This window comes from Bufo gargarizans, chromosome 2 (genome assembly GCF_014858855.1).
Source record: "Bufo gargarizans isolate SCDJY-AF-19 chromosome 2, ASM1485885v1, whole genome shotgun sequence".
NCBI lineage: Eukaryota > Metazoa > Chordata > Amphibia > Anura > Bufonidae > Bufo > Bufo gargarizans.
In genome coordinates this window covers 460,479,172-460,497,233 of record NC_058081.1, presented here as the reverse complement: position 1 = coordinate 460,497,233, position 18,062 = coordinate 460,479,172, and the positions used below count along the sequence as shown (strand labels likewise).

At 43.0% G+C, this 18,062-nt stretch overlaps 1 protein-coding gene across 2 annotated transcripts; it reads right to left on the bottom strand.

Moving 5' to 3' along the window:
- Positions 1-3,996: 3,996 nt before the first annotated feature.
- Positions 3,997-16,186, bottom strand: C1QTNF2 (C1q and TNF related 2). Of its 2 annotated transcripts, none has more exons than XM_044277823.1 (3): positions 16,031-16,160; positions 6,963-7,220; positions 3,997-5,637 (listed from the first exon to the last, which is right to left on the bottom strand). In XM_044277823.1, the coding sequence occupies exons 2-3, from the start codon at positions 7,210-7,212 to the stop codon at positions 4,985-4,987; spliced, it is 903 nt and encodes a 300-aa protein (XP_044133758.1). In that variant the 5' UTR covers positions 7,213-7,220; positions 16,031-16,160; the 3' UTR covers positions 3,997-4,984. The 2 variants fall into 2 exon arrangements, with proteins under 2 accessions (XP_044133758.1, XP_044133757.1); XM_044277822.1 differs by having other exon boundaries at positions 3,999-5,637; positions 16,027-16,186.
- Positions 16,187-18,062: the final 1,876 nt, after the last annotated feature.

Below are 18,062 nucleotides of genomic sequence, written 5' to 3'. Positions count from 1 at the left end.
GAGAAATAGACCTTGACAGTCTACAGCAAAGACTGGACTGCACGTGTCAAACATTTGCCAACGTGGGAAGTGAATACTACAATCGCTCGAATATATCTGGTTGCTATATATAATATAATATAATATATATATATATATATATATATATATTATAGAGAGGGAGAAAGAACCAGCAGAGCGACTTTTTGCAGAAATTCGGTGAGGAAAGTTATGCGGCAAGACCATCTTTGAACCACTTTCGAATATTTACCGATGGGATATTCAGTAAAACTGCAGTGTCATTATTCCAGTGGGACGCCGCTGGTTCGAATACATAGCGGGACGCTGCTATACTTTGTCGATGTGGGACAATTAACCAACGGTGCCTTTAATCAGTTTTGCATTGGAGTTTGCAGGACATTATGAACATTGTCGGCATTATCTTAGTCTGGGAGTAATTCGAGACAGTTTATACACGAAAAATCATAGCTATTACATTCCCAGCGATTATTCATTGCCTTATTATTCTTATCGATTATTTATATATATATATTTTTTTTTTAATGTGAATTATTCATCGATCTAAGTACTTTATAATTGTATTTTACTCTATTATATATGTCTTGTGAGTTTTAATATTAGCGTATTGTCTAATAATTTATAGATTGCCATCGATTACAGTTTATGCTATGTACTGTTGAATATTTGTAGAGTTTTACAACGTGGGTTATAACCTTTTTGTGTTTTAAAAAGAAATAAACTTCTGTATGGTTCCAATATCTTGAGTGCCCAGTTCATCTCTCTTTATTTCTCAGTTTATTCTGAGTGGACAGGGTGAGTCCACTTTACTGAGTGCACCTCTGTTTGGTCAGTGTGGGATCCTGTGCGCCACATCTATACTATCTATTGCTGGCATCTATATAACTTAGGCGGACTTTACACTTGTCTAAATTTATGCCAGCATCCTTGCTGACATAGATTTAGACAATTTTCTACGCATAAAACAGGCATAGAAAACGATAAATGAGCCGGCCTGCCCTTTTCCCCACCCACGCCATGTCCCATTTTTTTTTTGACCTGGTGTGAGCGGCGGAAAATGGGGAAAAAGTTGCAGATTGCGGTCCCCAATACACAGAACAGCCAGCAAAATGCAGATCCACCAAAAATACAGATAATGTTCTTGTAGCATCCGTTTTTTTTCAGGACCCATTGTAACAATGCCTATTCTTCTCTGCAAAATTGACATGAATCTTTTTTGCAGGACTGAGGAACAGACATATGGATGTGGACAGTACACAGTGTGACAGCTATGTATACATAGTCATAGAGCGAAGGCTGTCAATCACTGATAGGGCTGCATCCTTGACTTCAAAGCCCAGAATGAGCATAATATTAAATCAATAAATTACAAGTTATATGACCTATGCTCAGGACAGGTCATCAATATCAGATCGGTGAGGGTCCGACACCCGGCACCCCCTCCAATCAGCTGTATGTGCCGTCTCCCTTCTCTCTTCCTGTCCGCTGCTGCTGTCTATGGCAAAGACCATCCCTCTGCCTCATCTCACAGATGCCACGATTGCTATTGCTTGCGGCAACTGAAGGGTTAAATGACGGGATTAGGTGTGATCGCCATTCTCCATCATTGCACCAGGCGCCTGCTGTATTATACAGCTGGCACCCGCCACGTATGGAGTGGGATCACTGCAACAGCTCTCTCCATACAGTACCGGTACATCACGGTGGTGAAGGGGTTAATGGACTGTCAATGGGGTTGCAATGCAACATGCCACATGCTGTGTCTGCGACGCAACAATCGCAGATAATCTAACCCTTTTGGATTGTTGGTTGCAAGTAGCACATGAGTTTACTCCTATAGACTACAATGACGGTTGTGACTGTGACTTTCCTGAGAGTTTTTGAAGGCAAGTTGCTGATAATTTACACCAGAAACTGCTATAAATTATAGTCCAGCTATTATTTGTCATATATTTAGGTTTCTAGCAGATGGGGGCCACGTATGTGCCTGTGCCTCTTAATAAATTAGGTGTACTGTTTCTCACTCCAGCACAGATATAGATCAAGACTGGTATATGAAACGGCAATCTTGATAAATCCACCCCCTTCCCCACACACATATCTGGTGAAACAAACAGAGGCGCTATTAGAGAAGTGTTAATATTTTTCATTATCTCATATTCAGGGAACTGCAATTTCGGTTATCTGTTGTGGTCACTGTATAGCAGGTGCTTCCTTCATGATGGTCACTGACCAGTGTAGGCTGCCCTCCAGTGTGGACTAACCAATAGACCTCCAGTTTAATAAGTAAGTGGAAACCTACTCTTTTGAATTGCCTTGGAAGCCTCCTGACAAAGGAGCAAGAAAATTTCCTGCTAAGGAAGTTGGAAGACACTACCATGTTGAGATTGCTACGTACATACAGGTCCTTCTCCAAAAATTAGCATATTGTGATAAAGTTCATTATTTTCTGTAATGTACTGATAAACATTAGACTTTCATATATTTTAGATTCATTACACACCAACTGAAGTAGTTCAAGCCTTTTATTGTTTTAATATTGATGATTTTGGCATACAGCTCATGAAAACCCAAATTTCCTATCTCAAAAAATTAGCATATTTCATCCGACCAATAAAAGAAAAGTGTTTTGAATACAAAAAAAAGTCAACCTTCAATTAATTATGTTCAGTTATGCACTCAATACTTGGTCAGGAATCCTTTTGCAGAAATGACTGCTTCAAAGTGGCGTGGCACGGAGGCATCAGCCTGTGGCACTGCTGAGGTGTTATGGAGGCCCAGGATGCTTCGATAGCGGCCTTAAGCTCATCCAGAGTGTTGGGTCTTGCGTCTCTCAACTTTCTCTTCCCAATATCCCACAGATTCTCTATGGGGTTCAGGTCAGGAGAGTTGGCAGGCCAATTGAGCACAGTAATACCATGGTCAGTAAACCATTTACCAGTGGTTTTGGCACTGTGAGCAGGTGCCAGGTCGTGCTGAAAAATGAAATCTTCATCTCCATAAAGCTTTTCAGCAGATGGAAGCATGAAGTGCTCCAAAATCTCCTGATAGCTAGCTGCATTGACCCTGCCCTTGATAAAACACAGTGGACCAACACCAGCAGCTGACATGGCACCCCAGACCATCACTGACTGTGGGTTCTTGACACTGGACGTCAGGCATTTTGGCATTTCCCTCTCCCCAGTCTTCCTCCAGACTCTGACACCTTGATTTCCGAATGACATGCAAAATTTGCTTTCATCCGAAAAAAGTACTTTGGACCACTGAGCAACAGTCCAGTGCTGCTTCTCTGTAGCCCAGGTCAGGCGCTTCTGCCGCTGTTTCTGGTTCAAAAGTGGCTTGACCTGGGGAATGCGGCACCTGTAGCCCATTTCCTGCACACGCCTGTACACGGTGGCTCTGGATGTTTCTACTCCAGACTCAGTCCACTGCTTCCGCAGGTCCCCCAAGGTCTGGAATCGGTCCTTCTCCACAATCTTCCTCAGGGTCCGGTCACCTCTTCTCGTTGTGCAGTGTTTTCTGCCACACTTTTTCCTTCCCACAGACTTCCCACTGAGGTGCCTTGATACAGCACTCTGGGAACAGCCTATTCGTTCAGAAATTTCTTTCTGTGTCTTACCCTCTTGCTTGAGGGTGTCAATGATGGCCTTCTGGACAGCAGTCAGGTCGGCAGTCTTACCCATGATTGCGGTTTTGAGTAATTACCCAGGCTGGTAGTTTTTAAAAGCCTCAGGAATCTTTTGCAGGTGTTTAGAGTTAATTAGTTGATTCAGATGATTAGGTTAATAGCTCGTTTAGAGAACCTTTTCATGATATGCTAATTTTTTTAGATAGGAATTTTGGGTTTTCATGAGCTGTATGCCAAAATCATCAATATTAAAACAATAAAAGGCTTGAACTACTTCAGTTGGTGTGTAATGAATCTAAAATATATGAAAGTCTAATGTTTATCAGTACATTACAGAAAATAATGAACTTTATCACAATATGCAAATTTTTTGAGAAGGACCTGTATGTTATTGATATTATTCCCTTTGACAGCAGATTAAATTTATTTAAAAGGATTTTTCTGGAATTCTTCTGTTTTTAGTTATGTCCTATAGCATGTAAGACCTAATGAAAGAGTCATCTTAAATTGCTCCCCAACGGTATGGTCCTGCGTCCTGGCTCCCATCTGGACATCTTTTGTCCCTGGCTTGTTTACATTCGGCCAGGTTATGGACATGGTCAGGTGCGCTGCTGCAGACAATGACCGGCTTGGTGGGGACATCACTGCTGAAGCCAGTCATTGGCTGTAGCAGCATATGTGCTACATCCATACCCTGACTGGAAGTAAACAAGCAAGGGACAGAAAGATGGTTGAACGAGAGATGGGGCGCAAGACCAGAGAGTAGAGAAGCATAACTCTTTTTATTAGGTAAGCCAACGGCAGGAGTGGATCTTAAAAAAAGAAAAAGCATATAGGAACAACTGATTCTTCTCCTCTGCATTATATCTACTCCTGGGTTTGGTTTAGAAACTGCAAAAACTACCACAAAAAAGGAGCAGGACGCAGCCAATGTGCTTAATTAACATTGTAGAGAAGGTGAAATTTATAGAATTTGCTTATTATTACATTGTAAGTTAAAAAGTTACATTATGCTACTGGCACAAGTTAATTGAGAGACTGTTAACAAAGGGCATATCTTACCAGATGACTAACAGATGTACAACCACTGAGAACCCACTGGTCCCTCAAACTAGAGTGTCCCGAGAAGAGGCCACTGTGCTTGAGTAGTAAGTCACCCACCCATAAACAGTCTCATTTGGTTTGAAAGTGGTTACAACAGTTAGATACTCGGCAGTAAGTCATTTCTGGTATATCCAGTCAATATATACGTTTTTGTACCTATAAAGAAATGTTCAATGCTATAAGCTTCTCCAGTTCTCTGTACAAGAAGACCATACTTGATTAGGAGCATCGACCTCAGCTTATATCTGTTTCCTTCATGACCTTGATCTTTTTCTTTATTTCATCAATATGCTCTTGGTCAGGGTAAATGAGGAATCCTGTAAATAAACTGTCTGTCCAATATGGATCATAGAAAAGGCCGTTCTGTTCAGAGTAGAAAATCTGTAACCACACTTCATCTCCAGCCTTCAGTGGAAGTATGGTGGAGCCTGAGGCAATGTCATGATTCCCAGTGTTGGCATCAAAAGTCTTTATTTTGTATTGGCCATTGTGGACCAGACCAATGGCCAAGTGTTTATTGGCCAAAGTGATGTCATATGTAAAGAAATAAATACCAGGTATGCTACATATATATTTACCACTTGTTGCATTATAATGTCCTCCTTCATTCATAAGGATTTTGTCAAATCTAATGGGCAGACGTTCTTTTGGGTAACTCTTTGTAACTGCAACAGAAAATGCTGACTTTGCTTTTTTGGACCCACAACTGCATGGTCCAGGCATTCCTGCATCACCTTTTTTTCCTTTTGGACCCTTTGTTCCTTCTTTCCCTTGCTTTCCAGGATCACCACGTATACCTTTGGGTCCTCTTGGACCAGCTCTTCCTATAGCACCCTGCTTGCCCTTGCCCCCTTGTTTTCCTGGATTCCCAACTCTTCCAGGGGTACCTATGGAAGGAAGATAACATATTTATGTGTATTGATTACTATCATTAAAGGGCATCTGTCAGTAGATTAGTAGAAACGGACATGTTTCATGTGCTCTTGGCTGAAGGCATCTGTGTTGGTCCCATGTCCTGATACTAAAGTGCACAGCGCACGCCTTTAGGATAAGTCAGGGCCAGGCGTGATTACGTTTACGCTGCTCGGCCCTGTCACTCAAAGTGCAGAGGGTTCACCTCATTTTCACCTCTCTAACTATCCTCCTGGCCAGCACAGGTGTCACTTTTGTCTTCCGACCACGTCCTCTGAGATATTCCACAGTGCGGAACATCTTGTATTTTTTGCTCAAATATAAATAAAAGCTGAGAAATGTTTTTTTTCCACAATAATGCCTCTTGCACATCGTCTTATTATCTTTTGGGAGACACCTATGTCATTTCCCGTCAAAAAATTACTTGCTGGTTGAATAAAACTGACTTTAAGTCAAAATTTGCCTGGGGTATGAATAATTATGGGCAGTACTGTCATTTGCATCAGGATTTCCCAGCAGATTTCTCATAATGCTTTTCAAAGAAAGTAAATCGCAGATAAAAACAGGGTAAATCCACATCACAACAGGAACGCTGCAGATTTCATAATCTGAAGTATACCCTCAAACCTATAGCAAGAAAATCTAATATAGTACATGTGTAGGTAGGACATTTAGAAAACCCCATTCACATAAAATATACTGCAAAAAGTCTGTCTGTCTGTCTGTGGCCTAAAGAGGCAGGTACAAGGTATCCATCACTATACAGCTGGCATCTAGTGGAGGGAAGAAATGTGTGTGGTTTGTCATCCGCTAGCTTGGTAAATTTAGTACAATGGTGTGCCACTTGGTGGTAGGGCTTATTCAGATATGCGTTCAAAAATCATCCATGGGAAATTTCTACCACTGCCTTCCTTCAGTATGTCATCCATTTTTTATGTCAGCAAAAAAACGACTTTCAAAAGTTTATAGCATCTCCTAACAGCCATCTGTTAAAAACAGACTGTACACGGATTGCGTCTGTATGCTCGCCATTTTTTTCATGGATCCACTGACCTGAATAAGAGAGTGTAGCATGAGAATCAGAACAAAGGAGTGCACGCTGAGAGTTTCGCTGCATGGAATATGTTTGGTCCATATGGAAAATCAAGCAAGTACATTGGCTCACTGACTATAATGTGTCAGTGTTCGGTCTGCGTGATGTCCGTTCTACACTCTGACAGCACAAAAACAAGAGCATCGCTCATCTGCATAGACTCTTAACCAGAGCATAGCAAATCATTCACAGCCAGCACAGAATTACCTTCATCGCCTTTTTCTCCCTTTTCCCCGTCTTTTCCATCTTTCCCATCTTTGCCTGGAAATCCTATTCTTCCAATGGTGCCAGCTGATCCTGGATGCCCTGGCACTCCAGATTGCCCTGGAGGTCCTGGTAAACTACAGAAGAGCTGGGAAGTGTCTTTTAGGTAGGAAGACTCTCCACGTACAGCGCTGCTGACAAGGTTATCTGCTGAACATTGAACAGCCCAAACTAGGAGCATCAGAGACATCATTTTGGACCCTGTGTTTTAATGACAGAAAAAGAGATATTAATCATATGTCTAGTAGAAAAAAAGGTTGAAAATGTTTTAGACTAAACAATACACTTCCCTCAACAATTTTGCCTTGGGCAGACACCTGCTTTGCCTACCCCTTAACACAACTGGCTGGAGATGATATCTTACTAGGGTCTGAAAAGATAAGGCCCACAAGCCCCAAAACATGTTTTACCCCATCCTCCCCCTAAAAAAAACAAAATACCGTATATCTATAAGACGATGGCAGGTTTAGATACAGGAGCTCAGACCACCATGAATTCCAACCAACTACAACTCATCTCTGCACATAAACTCCACATCCTACTGCTACTCCAAATGCTCCTCTGAATACCCCCTACACAGTATTGTGTAGGGGGTACACACTGTGCTTAGTAAGCTGCAAGATGGTCACAGCACTTCTCAAACAGCTAATTGGCGGGAGTCCCAGGTGTCGGACCGTCAACAATCAGATACTGATGACCTATGGAGAGGATAGGTCATCAGTTAACAAGTTTTGAAAACCCCTTTAAAGGGGTTGTCTGAGTTATTTTTTTGTTCTTTCTATGTTCCTAACTGGGCAAATGTAACAGCTTTCCAATTCACTCTCTTTATCTCCAGTGGCTGGTTTCTCAGATTTCACAGAGGGTCACATGACCTGTGATGTCAGCTTCTCTCCCTGCTCTGATAAAGGTCGTTTACAAGCATGTAAACGAGACGTCACTGTGCTGGCCACGCCCCCTTCACTGGCGGCTGTCTGCTCCATCCTAGGATTCTTAACCCCTTCAGCTGCACAGACTTCGTAGCTGCAGGCAGTGACAATTCTAGGCACAGTAGCTATCAGACTAGAGAGAGCATTGCACAAGAAGGTAGGGGAAAGATCCTGTGTGTATTAGCAGTGTCATTATACAGCTGGGACTTGTAGTTCTACACATACAAGTTGCTGTTGATTCTCCCAGCACTCAGGGTAGCTCTTGTATCCACTCCCTTAGCAGTGTCATTATACAGCTGGGACTTGTAGTCCTACACATACAACATGCTGCAGAGTATCCCAGTAGGTAGACATGTCACTCAGGGCAGCACTTGTATTCACTCCCTTAGAAGAGCAGGGGGAGGGGCAGAGATTGTTTTTATTGCATGTAAACAAGGGCCAGAAGAGAACCAGGGAAATGACAAAATATATTTATTTATTTTTGCATAAAACTTGCTTATCTTAATTATATATTGCTGCCCATCAGATTTTCAGTGCTATATATATAATTTTTTTTTCATAACTCGGACAACCCCTTAAGGACAGATATTACTTCTTTTTTCTTGAATCCAGTCATGGTTTTAGCCTCCAAAACTGGATGTATCTCTGCTTTTTATAACTTTAAGGGGGTTATCCAATGACTAATGTAAAAAAATGAAAATCAGACATCATATAGTACATGACAATCTCTTTCTAACAAAGCTAGAACCAGCCCTGTATCGCACATGGATCCAGAGATCTCCACATTCATTACTCTGCTAGATTTAGATCAAGCTGAAAGATCAAGAGGAGTGTCTTTTCTGCTACAGCTCAGGGGGCGTGTCTCAGCTCTACCTATCACAGCTCAGAAGGCAGTTGAAGGATGAAACTGAGCATGTGCAGCTTTCTCAGTGAATAGGTCAAAGAAAAAAGGGAAAGAACAAACAGCAGGTGGCGCTACACAGATACATTTTATTGAATAGGTGCTGGTTTGAAAACTGTAGAATATCTCTCTATACATACAAACACATAAATGCTATCAATCATTGATCACACCTTCCCCATGTACTGAGAGCTGTTCACAGGGGGGACTCTTAGGCTGGGTTCACACCTGAGCGTATTTGATAAGCGCTTTTTACAGGTGTTTTTATTGGGCGTTTTTAATGGGGAGGAAACCAGCAAACGCCCATTTAGGGCCCATTTAGGCGCGACAATACGCCCCAATGAAGCCCCTGTACTTCTTGGAGCGTAGGGAGTTTTACAGCGCGTTCGTACGCGCCGTAAAACGTTCAGGTGAGAACCATGCCTATAGGGAAACATTGGTTTTTGCCTGTTGAGCGTTTTACAGCGCGTAGGAACGCGCTGTAAAATGCTCAGGTGTGAACCTAGCCTTAGGGCTGTATTACACCAACAGATTATCTTATCAATATCCGTCCAATCAGACCAATAGTTGGTGTGTATAACAAAAGATCTGTGTGTAAACGACCATCTGACCAATGAGTGGTCAGAAAATTTGTCAGATAATCTGTTGGTGTAATACAGGCCTTAAGTTTGAAAAAGCTGAGATATAAAAGTAAAAAATTCAAGTTTTACTGAATCTTTCCTCATAAAACCATATATCAATCTGCTCAACTCCTCTATAACATGGTGCCTGAAGTTTACACTGCATTTTGTGGTGATAAGTCCTCCTTAAGGGTCCATTTACACGTCCGTAGTGTATTGTGGATCTGCAATACACCCGGCCTGCTCCCCAATAGAACTGCCTATTCTTGTCCGCAATTGCGGACAAGAATAGGACATGTTCTATTTTTTTCCGGATCCGCGGACCGGAAGATTAGGGGCGCTGTCCAGAAATGCGGATGCGGACAGCACACTGTGTGCTGTCTGCATCCATTTCTGCCCCATAGAGAATGAATAGGTCTGCACCTGTTCCGCGGACCCATTCTACGGACGTGTGAATGGACCCTAAAAGGCACAGACCTCCTAATAAATTTGATTTATTTCTAGGCAGCTATGAGCTGGTGTAGATTTAAACTTATCATCTGCACCAGTTTCTGGCATAAATGATAGTAAGGGCTCATGCACATGACTGGTGCATCTGCAAACAATGGCGGTCTGCAAAACAAGGATCCGCAAAAAAAACTAAAAACGATGACATCCGTGTGATGTCCGTGTTACATCAGTGCATGAGCCCTAAATCTGTTGGGCTAGGGGAGGCTCCACACGTTACCCATTTTTAATTGTTACGTTTGAAAAATGTCGAGAGAAGTGAAAAGTTGCTAATTATGGCAGGAACATGGCATTTGCCACAATTTGCGACTTTTTTGTTTTACCACAATGAGCCTAAGGGCTGTTTCGCACAAATACAGGTCCTTCAAAAAAAAATAGCATATTATTTTCTGTAATGTACTGATAAACATTAGACTTTCATATATTTTAGATTCATTACACACAACTGAAGTAGTTCAAGCCTTTTATTGTTTCAATATTGATGATTTTGGCATACAGCTCATAAAAACCCCAAATTCCTATCTAAAAAAATTAGCATATCATGAAAAGGTTCTCTAAACGAGCTATTAACCTAATCATCTGAATCAACTAATTAACTCTAAACACCTGCAAAAGATTCCTGAGGCTTTTAAAAACTCCCAGCCAGGTTCATTACTCAAAACCGCAATCATGGGTAAGACTGCCGACCTGACTGCTGTCCAGAAGGCCATCATTGACACCCTCAAGCAAGAGGGTAAGACACAGAAAGAAATGGCTGAAGGGATAGGCTGTTCCCAGAGTGCTGTATCAAGGCACCTCAGTGGGAAGTCTGTGGGAAGGAAAAAGTGTGGCAGAAAACGCTGCACAACGAGAAGAGGTGACCGGACCCTGAGGAAGATTGTGGAGAAGGACCGATTCCAGACCTTGGGGGACCTGCGGAAGCAGTGGACTGAGTCTGGAGTAGAAACATCCAGAGCCACCGTGTATAGGCGTGTGCAGGAAATGGGCTACAGGTGCCGCATTCCCCAGGTCAAGCCACTTTTAAACCAGAAACAGCGGCAGAAGCGCCTGACCTGGGCTACAGAGAAGCAGCACTGGACTGTTGCATGTCATTCGGAAATTAAGGTGCCAGAGTCTGGAGGAAGACTGGGGAGAGGGAAATGCCAAAATGCCTGAAGTCCAGTGTCAAGTACCCACAGTCAGTGATGGTCTGGGGTGCCATGTCAGCTGCTGGTGTTGGTCCACTGTGTTTTATCAAGGGCAGGGTCAATGCTATCAGGAGATTTTGGAGCACTTCATGCTTCCATCTGCTGAAAAGCTTTATGGAGATGAAGATTTCATTTTTCAGCACGACCTGGCACCTGCTCACAGTGCCAAAACCACTGGTAAATGGTTTACTGACCATGGTATTACTGTGCTCAATTGGCCTGCCAACTCACCTGACCTTAACCCCATAGAGAATCTGTGGGATATTGGGAAGAGAAAGTTGAGAGACGCAAGACCCAACACTGTGGATGAGCTTAAGGCCGCTATCGAAGCATCCTGGGCCTCCATAACACCTCAGCAGTGCCACAGGCTGATTGCCTCCATGCCACGCCGCATTGAAGCAGTCATTTCTGCAAAAGGATTCCCGACCAAGTATTGAGTGCATAACTGAACATAATTATTTGAAGGTTGACTTTTTCTGTATTAAAAACACTTTTCTTTTATTGGTCGGATGAAATATGCAAATTTTTTGAGATGGGAATTTGGGGTTTTCATGAGCTGTATGCCAAAATCATCAATATTAAAACAATAAAAGGCTTGAACTACTTCAGTTGTGTGTAATGAATCTAAAATATATGAAAGTCTAATGTTTACAGAAAATAATTAACTTTATCACAATATGCTAATTTTTTTAGAAGGACCTGTAGATGCCATGCATGTCTTCCGCAGCGCGAATGGCAGCCAAGCCCCGCACTGAACAGCAGAGACACAGAGCACTAACATGATTGATAATGCTCTTTGCCTCTCTATGATGTTTTTACTACAAAATCACGGTGACAACTTTATCTCACTGTCATTTTTTGGTAAAAAGATCACAGAAAGGCCTGGAGTATTATCAATCTGTTAGTGCTCCGTGTCTCTGCTGTCCGGAATGGGGCTCGGCTGTCTTTCACGCTGCGGGTGACAGGCATGGCATCCGCTTGTGTGAAACAGCCCTAATAGTGCCTAATTAGGCTGCATGACCGTGTGCAATCTGCAAAACACGGCCCATTTGTCTGCCGCCTCCCCAGGACCAACAGCGGCTTCTCTGATACAACCTCACTGCCTCATACTGATTTACGATTAAATTAGTTTTTGTCTGGTCAAAAGCCCTCATTTATGATGGAAAGCCGAGGTCCTCCAGCCACAGCGCTCCCCTCTCCGTTCTCCTTGTAGGTGCTGGTTCCTTTCTCAGACAATGGGGGCATATCCTAGCGATATGCCCCATTGTATGTGATGGAAATACCCCTTTAAACTAGGAGCAGGTGACACCTGCACCTACCGGACATTTATAGTTGCCAACCAGAATGTATCTGGACAAATTTATCCCAAAATCACGGACAGCCAACGTTTTTTATTGACAAATTGGAAAATCGTAATGAATGATAACGATAACGATTATAAGTAATACGGGTCTACAGAACAGTATACTAACAAGACCTCATCACTGGCATGTACTGTGAGCTGTAAAATGATGAGAATATAATCTAGTCATGTACCGCGTCTATCTTTTTTTTTCATGAACACAGGAAAAAAGTTGCCTATTTTTATGGAGTGTCCATAGTGGATATGATCTAACTGTCCAGATAAGACATTACAGAAACAATTACCAACTATTCAGTTGGATCATGAAGGTGAGCCTTTGTATCGGACATCGTTATGAAGGACCCTGAATTACCAGCTACTCTTTAAAAATGGCTTAATTTTATTTTTAATCATGATAATGTTTTCATTGATTGCAGTGACTGCTCTACATCCGGTCTTGTGAGATTAGTCTTCTCCTAGCACACTGATGTGAAGTCCGGTACATCACCGCCTCACAACAAACAGACCTTGCCATGCGCGACGCAGTTCAAGGTAACAGGAGCATCGGAGCAAGGAAATGCCCCGATTCGCCACTCACACATAGTAAAGGAGTGAAGGGGAGCATATATTTGCCCTGGGTAAAAAGCTGCATCCATGTATGCTACTGATCCATGTTTACTACGGATGGAGCCTGTTAGTGCAGCACTGCTCCCATTCACTTTAATGAGCTGGACCTACTCTGAAGCAGCTGGTCAGCAGTGGTGCGGGTTGTCAGATACTGATGGCCTACCCTAGGGCATCAATAGTAAAGGAGTGGGCAACACCTCTACATTTTGGAGGACATTTTAGACAGATTCTATTAATTTGCAACTTAATTTTCTATTTAACTAGAAGTGGTGTTTAGAAGCTGCAGTCCAAGCGTAGAATATGTACGGTATTTCTGCCATTACTGTGGCATTTACTGTCTGGATTTAATATGACATTTTCCATCAGTGATTGCCAAGTCTACAAATCTCCAAATCCCCGGAGGAATGAAAGTGGCCCCCAAGAATCTACATCAAATCTGTCAACTAATTGTGTCGCTGTTGTATGTATGAAAACATACGCTATTTTTTCCCCACTTCTGGGGGGGGGGGGGTGTCTTATAGGGCCAAAAATACGGTATAATATAAAGGCAGCTTAACCCTTAGAGGACCTTGCAATTTTTCATTTTTTCCATTTTCGTTTTTCACTCCCCGCCATATCAGTGCCATAACTTTTTAAGGGTTTATTTTTTTGCGGGACAAGTTGTACTTTCTAAAGGTGCTAGTTAATATTACATAATGCAATTCTGCCTTCATTTTATGGCCTTTCCTATGCAGTAAAATATCTTCCTTCTCCAGGTCACACAATTACAACGATACTACACTTGTATAGTTTTTCCTGTGCTTTAATACTGAAGAAATGTGTTTTTTTTAATCACCATATTCTTTCACTTTTTTTTAGTTACATCTTTGGAGCTGTATGAGGGGTGATCTGTACTTTTCAGTGACACCATTTTGAAGTGTGTGCAACTTTTTGATCACTTTTTCCCAAAAATGTTTTGGGGGATGGGAAGTGATGTATTGGCAATTTTTTTCTGTTACGCCATTCACCGTATGGGATAAATATTGTTAAATTGTAATAGTACGGGTGTGTATTTTAAATTGGTTATGTATTTTTATTTTGGGGAAAGGGGGTGATTTGAACGTTTATATTTTTTAAATCTTTTTTTCCTTTTTTTTTTTTTCCTTCTTTTTTAAAAGGAACCTGTCACCTGGATTTTGGGTATAGAGCTGAGGACATGGGCTGCTAGATCGCTGCTAGCACTTCCACAATATCCAGTTCCCGTAGCTCTGTGTGCTTTTATTGTGTCAAAAAAACAATTTTATATATATGTAAATGAGGCTACTAACCTTTCCGGAGCCCAGCTACGCCCACTGTGAAGGAGCCCAGCACCGCCCCACATACTCCGAATCTCCTCCTTGCTCCCCGACTATCACAAAGCTGGAGCGCGGTAATCTTGCGATGCGCAAGCTAGCGCATGCACAGTGTTGGCATAGTGTTCCTTCCCTGTGCTGGCATCAGCTTCAGGGAATGAACTGTGTATCGCGAGCGCTCTAGTTTTGTGACGTTGGAGAGTGGACGTGGCTGGGCTCAGAGTCATAGAAAGCTGGACTCATCTCTGAAGCATGGAGGAGACAGGACTCATCTCAGGTTAATTTACATATGTATAAAATTGTTCTTTTTACACAATACACAATAAAAGCACACAGAGCTATGGGGACTGGATATTGCGGATGTGCTAGCGGCAATCTAGCAGCCCATGTCCTCAGCTCTATACCCAAAATCTAGGTGACAGGGTGCCTTTAAGTCACTCTGAGCGACTATGACTGGCAATCATTAGATTGCCCATTGTGTTCTGTGATGGCTAAATAGCTATCATAGAATACTCCATTTACAATATACCAATACAGTGCTGCCACCTGCTGGCCTGTATTGGTATATACTAGTAATAGCTACCTAATCCTGGATGTATCGGAGGGGGTCCCGGGTGTCGGACCCCTACTGATCAGATACTGATGACCTATCCTGAGGAAAAAGGTCACTTACCAAATCTGAAAGTGTTAGGCTATTTCTGTCTGCAGATTTTTAGATAGATATGAGATAGATAGATAGATACAGTAGATAGATACATAGATAGATATGAGATAGATAGATAATAGAGAGATAGATACATATCGATACATAGATAGATACATAGATAGATACATAGATAGATATGAGATAGATAGATACATAGATAGATACATAGATAGATATGAGATAGATAGATAGATATGAGATAGAGAGGTAGATTTGACATAGATAGATAGATAGATAGATAGATAGATAGATAGATAGATAGATAGAGGGTTGATATCAGTGGATGTCTGTGAGCTGAGAATCATGCTCCTTTGGCTGTTGAACATGGGCGTAGCTATAGGGGAAGCAGGGGAAGCGGCTGCTTTGGGGCCCAAACTCAGAAGGGGCCCCTCCCAGGATGAGGATTAAAAGATTTTATTGTCAGGGCCCCCTCAACAATGTTATACAATGACGATATATACAGTGACACTGTAGTAAAAGGACGGAGCGGCTGACGGGCCTAGTATGAGAGGGCAATCTTGACTAGCCACAGAAGTGGGGGTTACACAGGAGGAGGGGGTTTCCAAGTTTCTGGAGGGATGGGGGGCCCAATCAAAAGTTTGCTGTGGAGCCCAGTCATTTCTAGTTACGCCACTGGTGTTGAAGGTCCCTGTATCCCAGAATCTGACAGCTTTCACACTGAAATCAGTGGGACTGTAATACATATGCGAATTTGGCTTGACTGGAGTGTCCCTTTAAAGTCCCAGTACACCTAAAAGTTTGCCAGTAATACACAAATAAGTTCCCCACTCACATTGTACTCTGTACTTCTTACATCATACTGACCGTTCCCTACATTCCTTCCCAAATGTTATACTTACATACACGGGGCAGGAGAAGCTCCGATGAACAGCTGGTGGCTTTCAGTGTGTCAGGCATGTAGTTGGTGAAATCCTTCAGCCGATCAGGGGTCTGGCATTATCAGAATGTCTTGGGTATGAAGTGTACAGTCAGTCCTATCTGCTCTATTCTCTAAGCCTTCCCTCAGTCTGAACTTCTTCAATCGCCTTTGCCAAAACATATTTTTCTAATGTTGTAATTGGCTTTGGGCTCTCCTTACGTGTAACGTCAGAAAGGAAATCAGACTTCTAAACAGATGGTCGGAGCCCTTATGGTGACCCCCTTAAATACTATAGAAAAGATATACATTCCAGCACAATGTAAAATTGTCACTACTTTTGCCTTTACTTTAAAGGGAGTCTGTCACCAGCATTTCACTTTATTAACCCTTCCCACAGCTCCTTAGCATGCTTACAGTTAATAAAAACGTTACCTCTGGCATCAATCCTGGACTTATAGAACCATCAAAAACGATCTTTATAAGATATGCAAATGAGGGCTCGCAAGTGGCCAGAGGCGGCCTTACTCTCTTAGGTGCCCTGCTTGCTCAGCCTTTTCATTGCGTCCCCTCGCCCCTTCCTACCCTCCGCCCGCCCATCCTTTCCCTCTGACCGCCTTTCTACTAACTTGTTATTCTGCTGATATCCCGCACCTGCGCACTCATTCCTTTGGCCGGCACATGCGCACTGCGATGCCCATTCCTTGTACGGCATCACAGTAACTATTGCGCATGCGCCGGCTAACAATGCAAAAACACAACAAAGGAGGCGGTCCATCGGCGCATGCGCATTAATTACTGTGATGCTGTACAAGATATGGGCATCGCAGTGCGCATGCGTCGGCCAAAGGAATGAGTGCGCAGGCGCGGGATATCAGCAGAATACCAAGTTAGTAGAAAGGCGGTCAGAGGGAAAGGAGGGGCGGGCGGAGGGTAGGAAGGGGCGGGGGGGACACAATGAAAAGGCTGAGCAAGCAGGGCACCTAAGAGAGTAACGCCGCCCCTGGGCACTTTTGGGAGCCCTCATTTGCATATCTTATAAAGATCGTTTTTGATGGTTCTATAAGTCCAGGATTGATGCCAGAGGTAACGTTTTTATTAACTGTAAGCATGCTAGGGAGCTGTGGGAAGGGTTAAAAAAGTGAAATGCTGGTGACAGACTCCCTTTAATTTAGAAATTTAGTACACGTTTTAGTTTTTTCTAATTAAATAAAACATTTACCTTCCCCTTTCACCCCTTCTACTCGAGGCTAGTTTTCACCTTCCTGCCCAGGCCTAGTTTTCACCTTCCTGCCCAGGCCTAGTTTTCACCTTCCTGCCCAGGCTTAGTTTTTACATTACTGTCCAGGCCTAATTTTAACCTTTCTGCCCAGGCCTAGTTTTCATCTTCCTGCCCAGGCCTATTTTTGCAAATCTGACATGGGTCACTTTATGTGGTAATAATCTTTGACCGCTTTTACTTATGTAACCGATTCTGAGATTGTTTTCTCGGTGCCGCATTGTACTTCATTTTAATGGTAAATTTGGGTCAATATTTTTTTCCTTTAGTCATAAAAAGAAAATTTAAGGGTGGCATGGCCTCGACGTCTTAGAAGATGGCGGAGTAAGCTCTGAGCTCCGCTGCTCTGCTTTCATAAGGGGACTCATATGCACCAGTGGTACGTCTCATGGGGCGGAAACTAACTGCCAAGAAGCCCAGGAACACCCCAGCCACTACTCCAGTGAGCACAACTCTAGACACATACCTATATCGTGGTCCCGCTCCACTGCCTCCTGATTCCGACCTACTCCTCTCTTCTGCTTCTGGACTGCCTTGTGACGCAGCAGCTCCTGCGCCCTTCCCGCCAAGTGGCCCACAACAGCACTGCTCCCTAAAGTCTGCTCCTTCTCCTCTGTCGTCGGAAGCAAGGGAGTTTACTCCCCGGCCCCAGGGTCTTACCTTGAGCAGTACATCAGGCCCACCGCTGAGAACCCACACGCAGGGCCCACCTGTGACCGCCATGCCGCCTAAACAGGCAG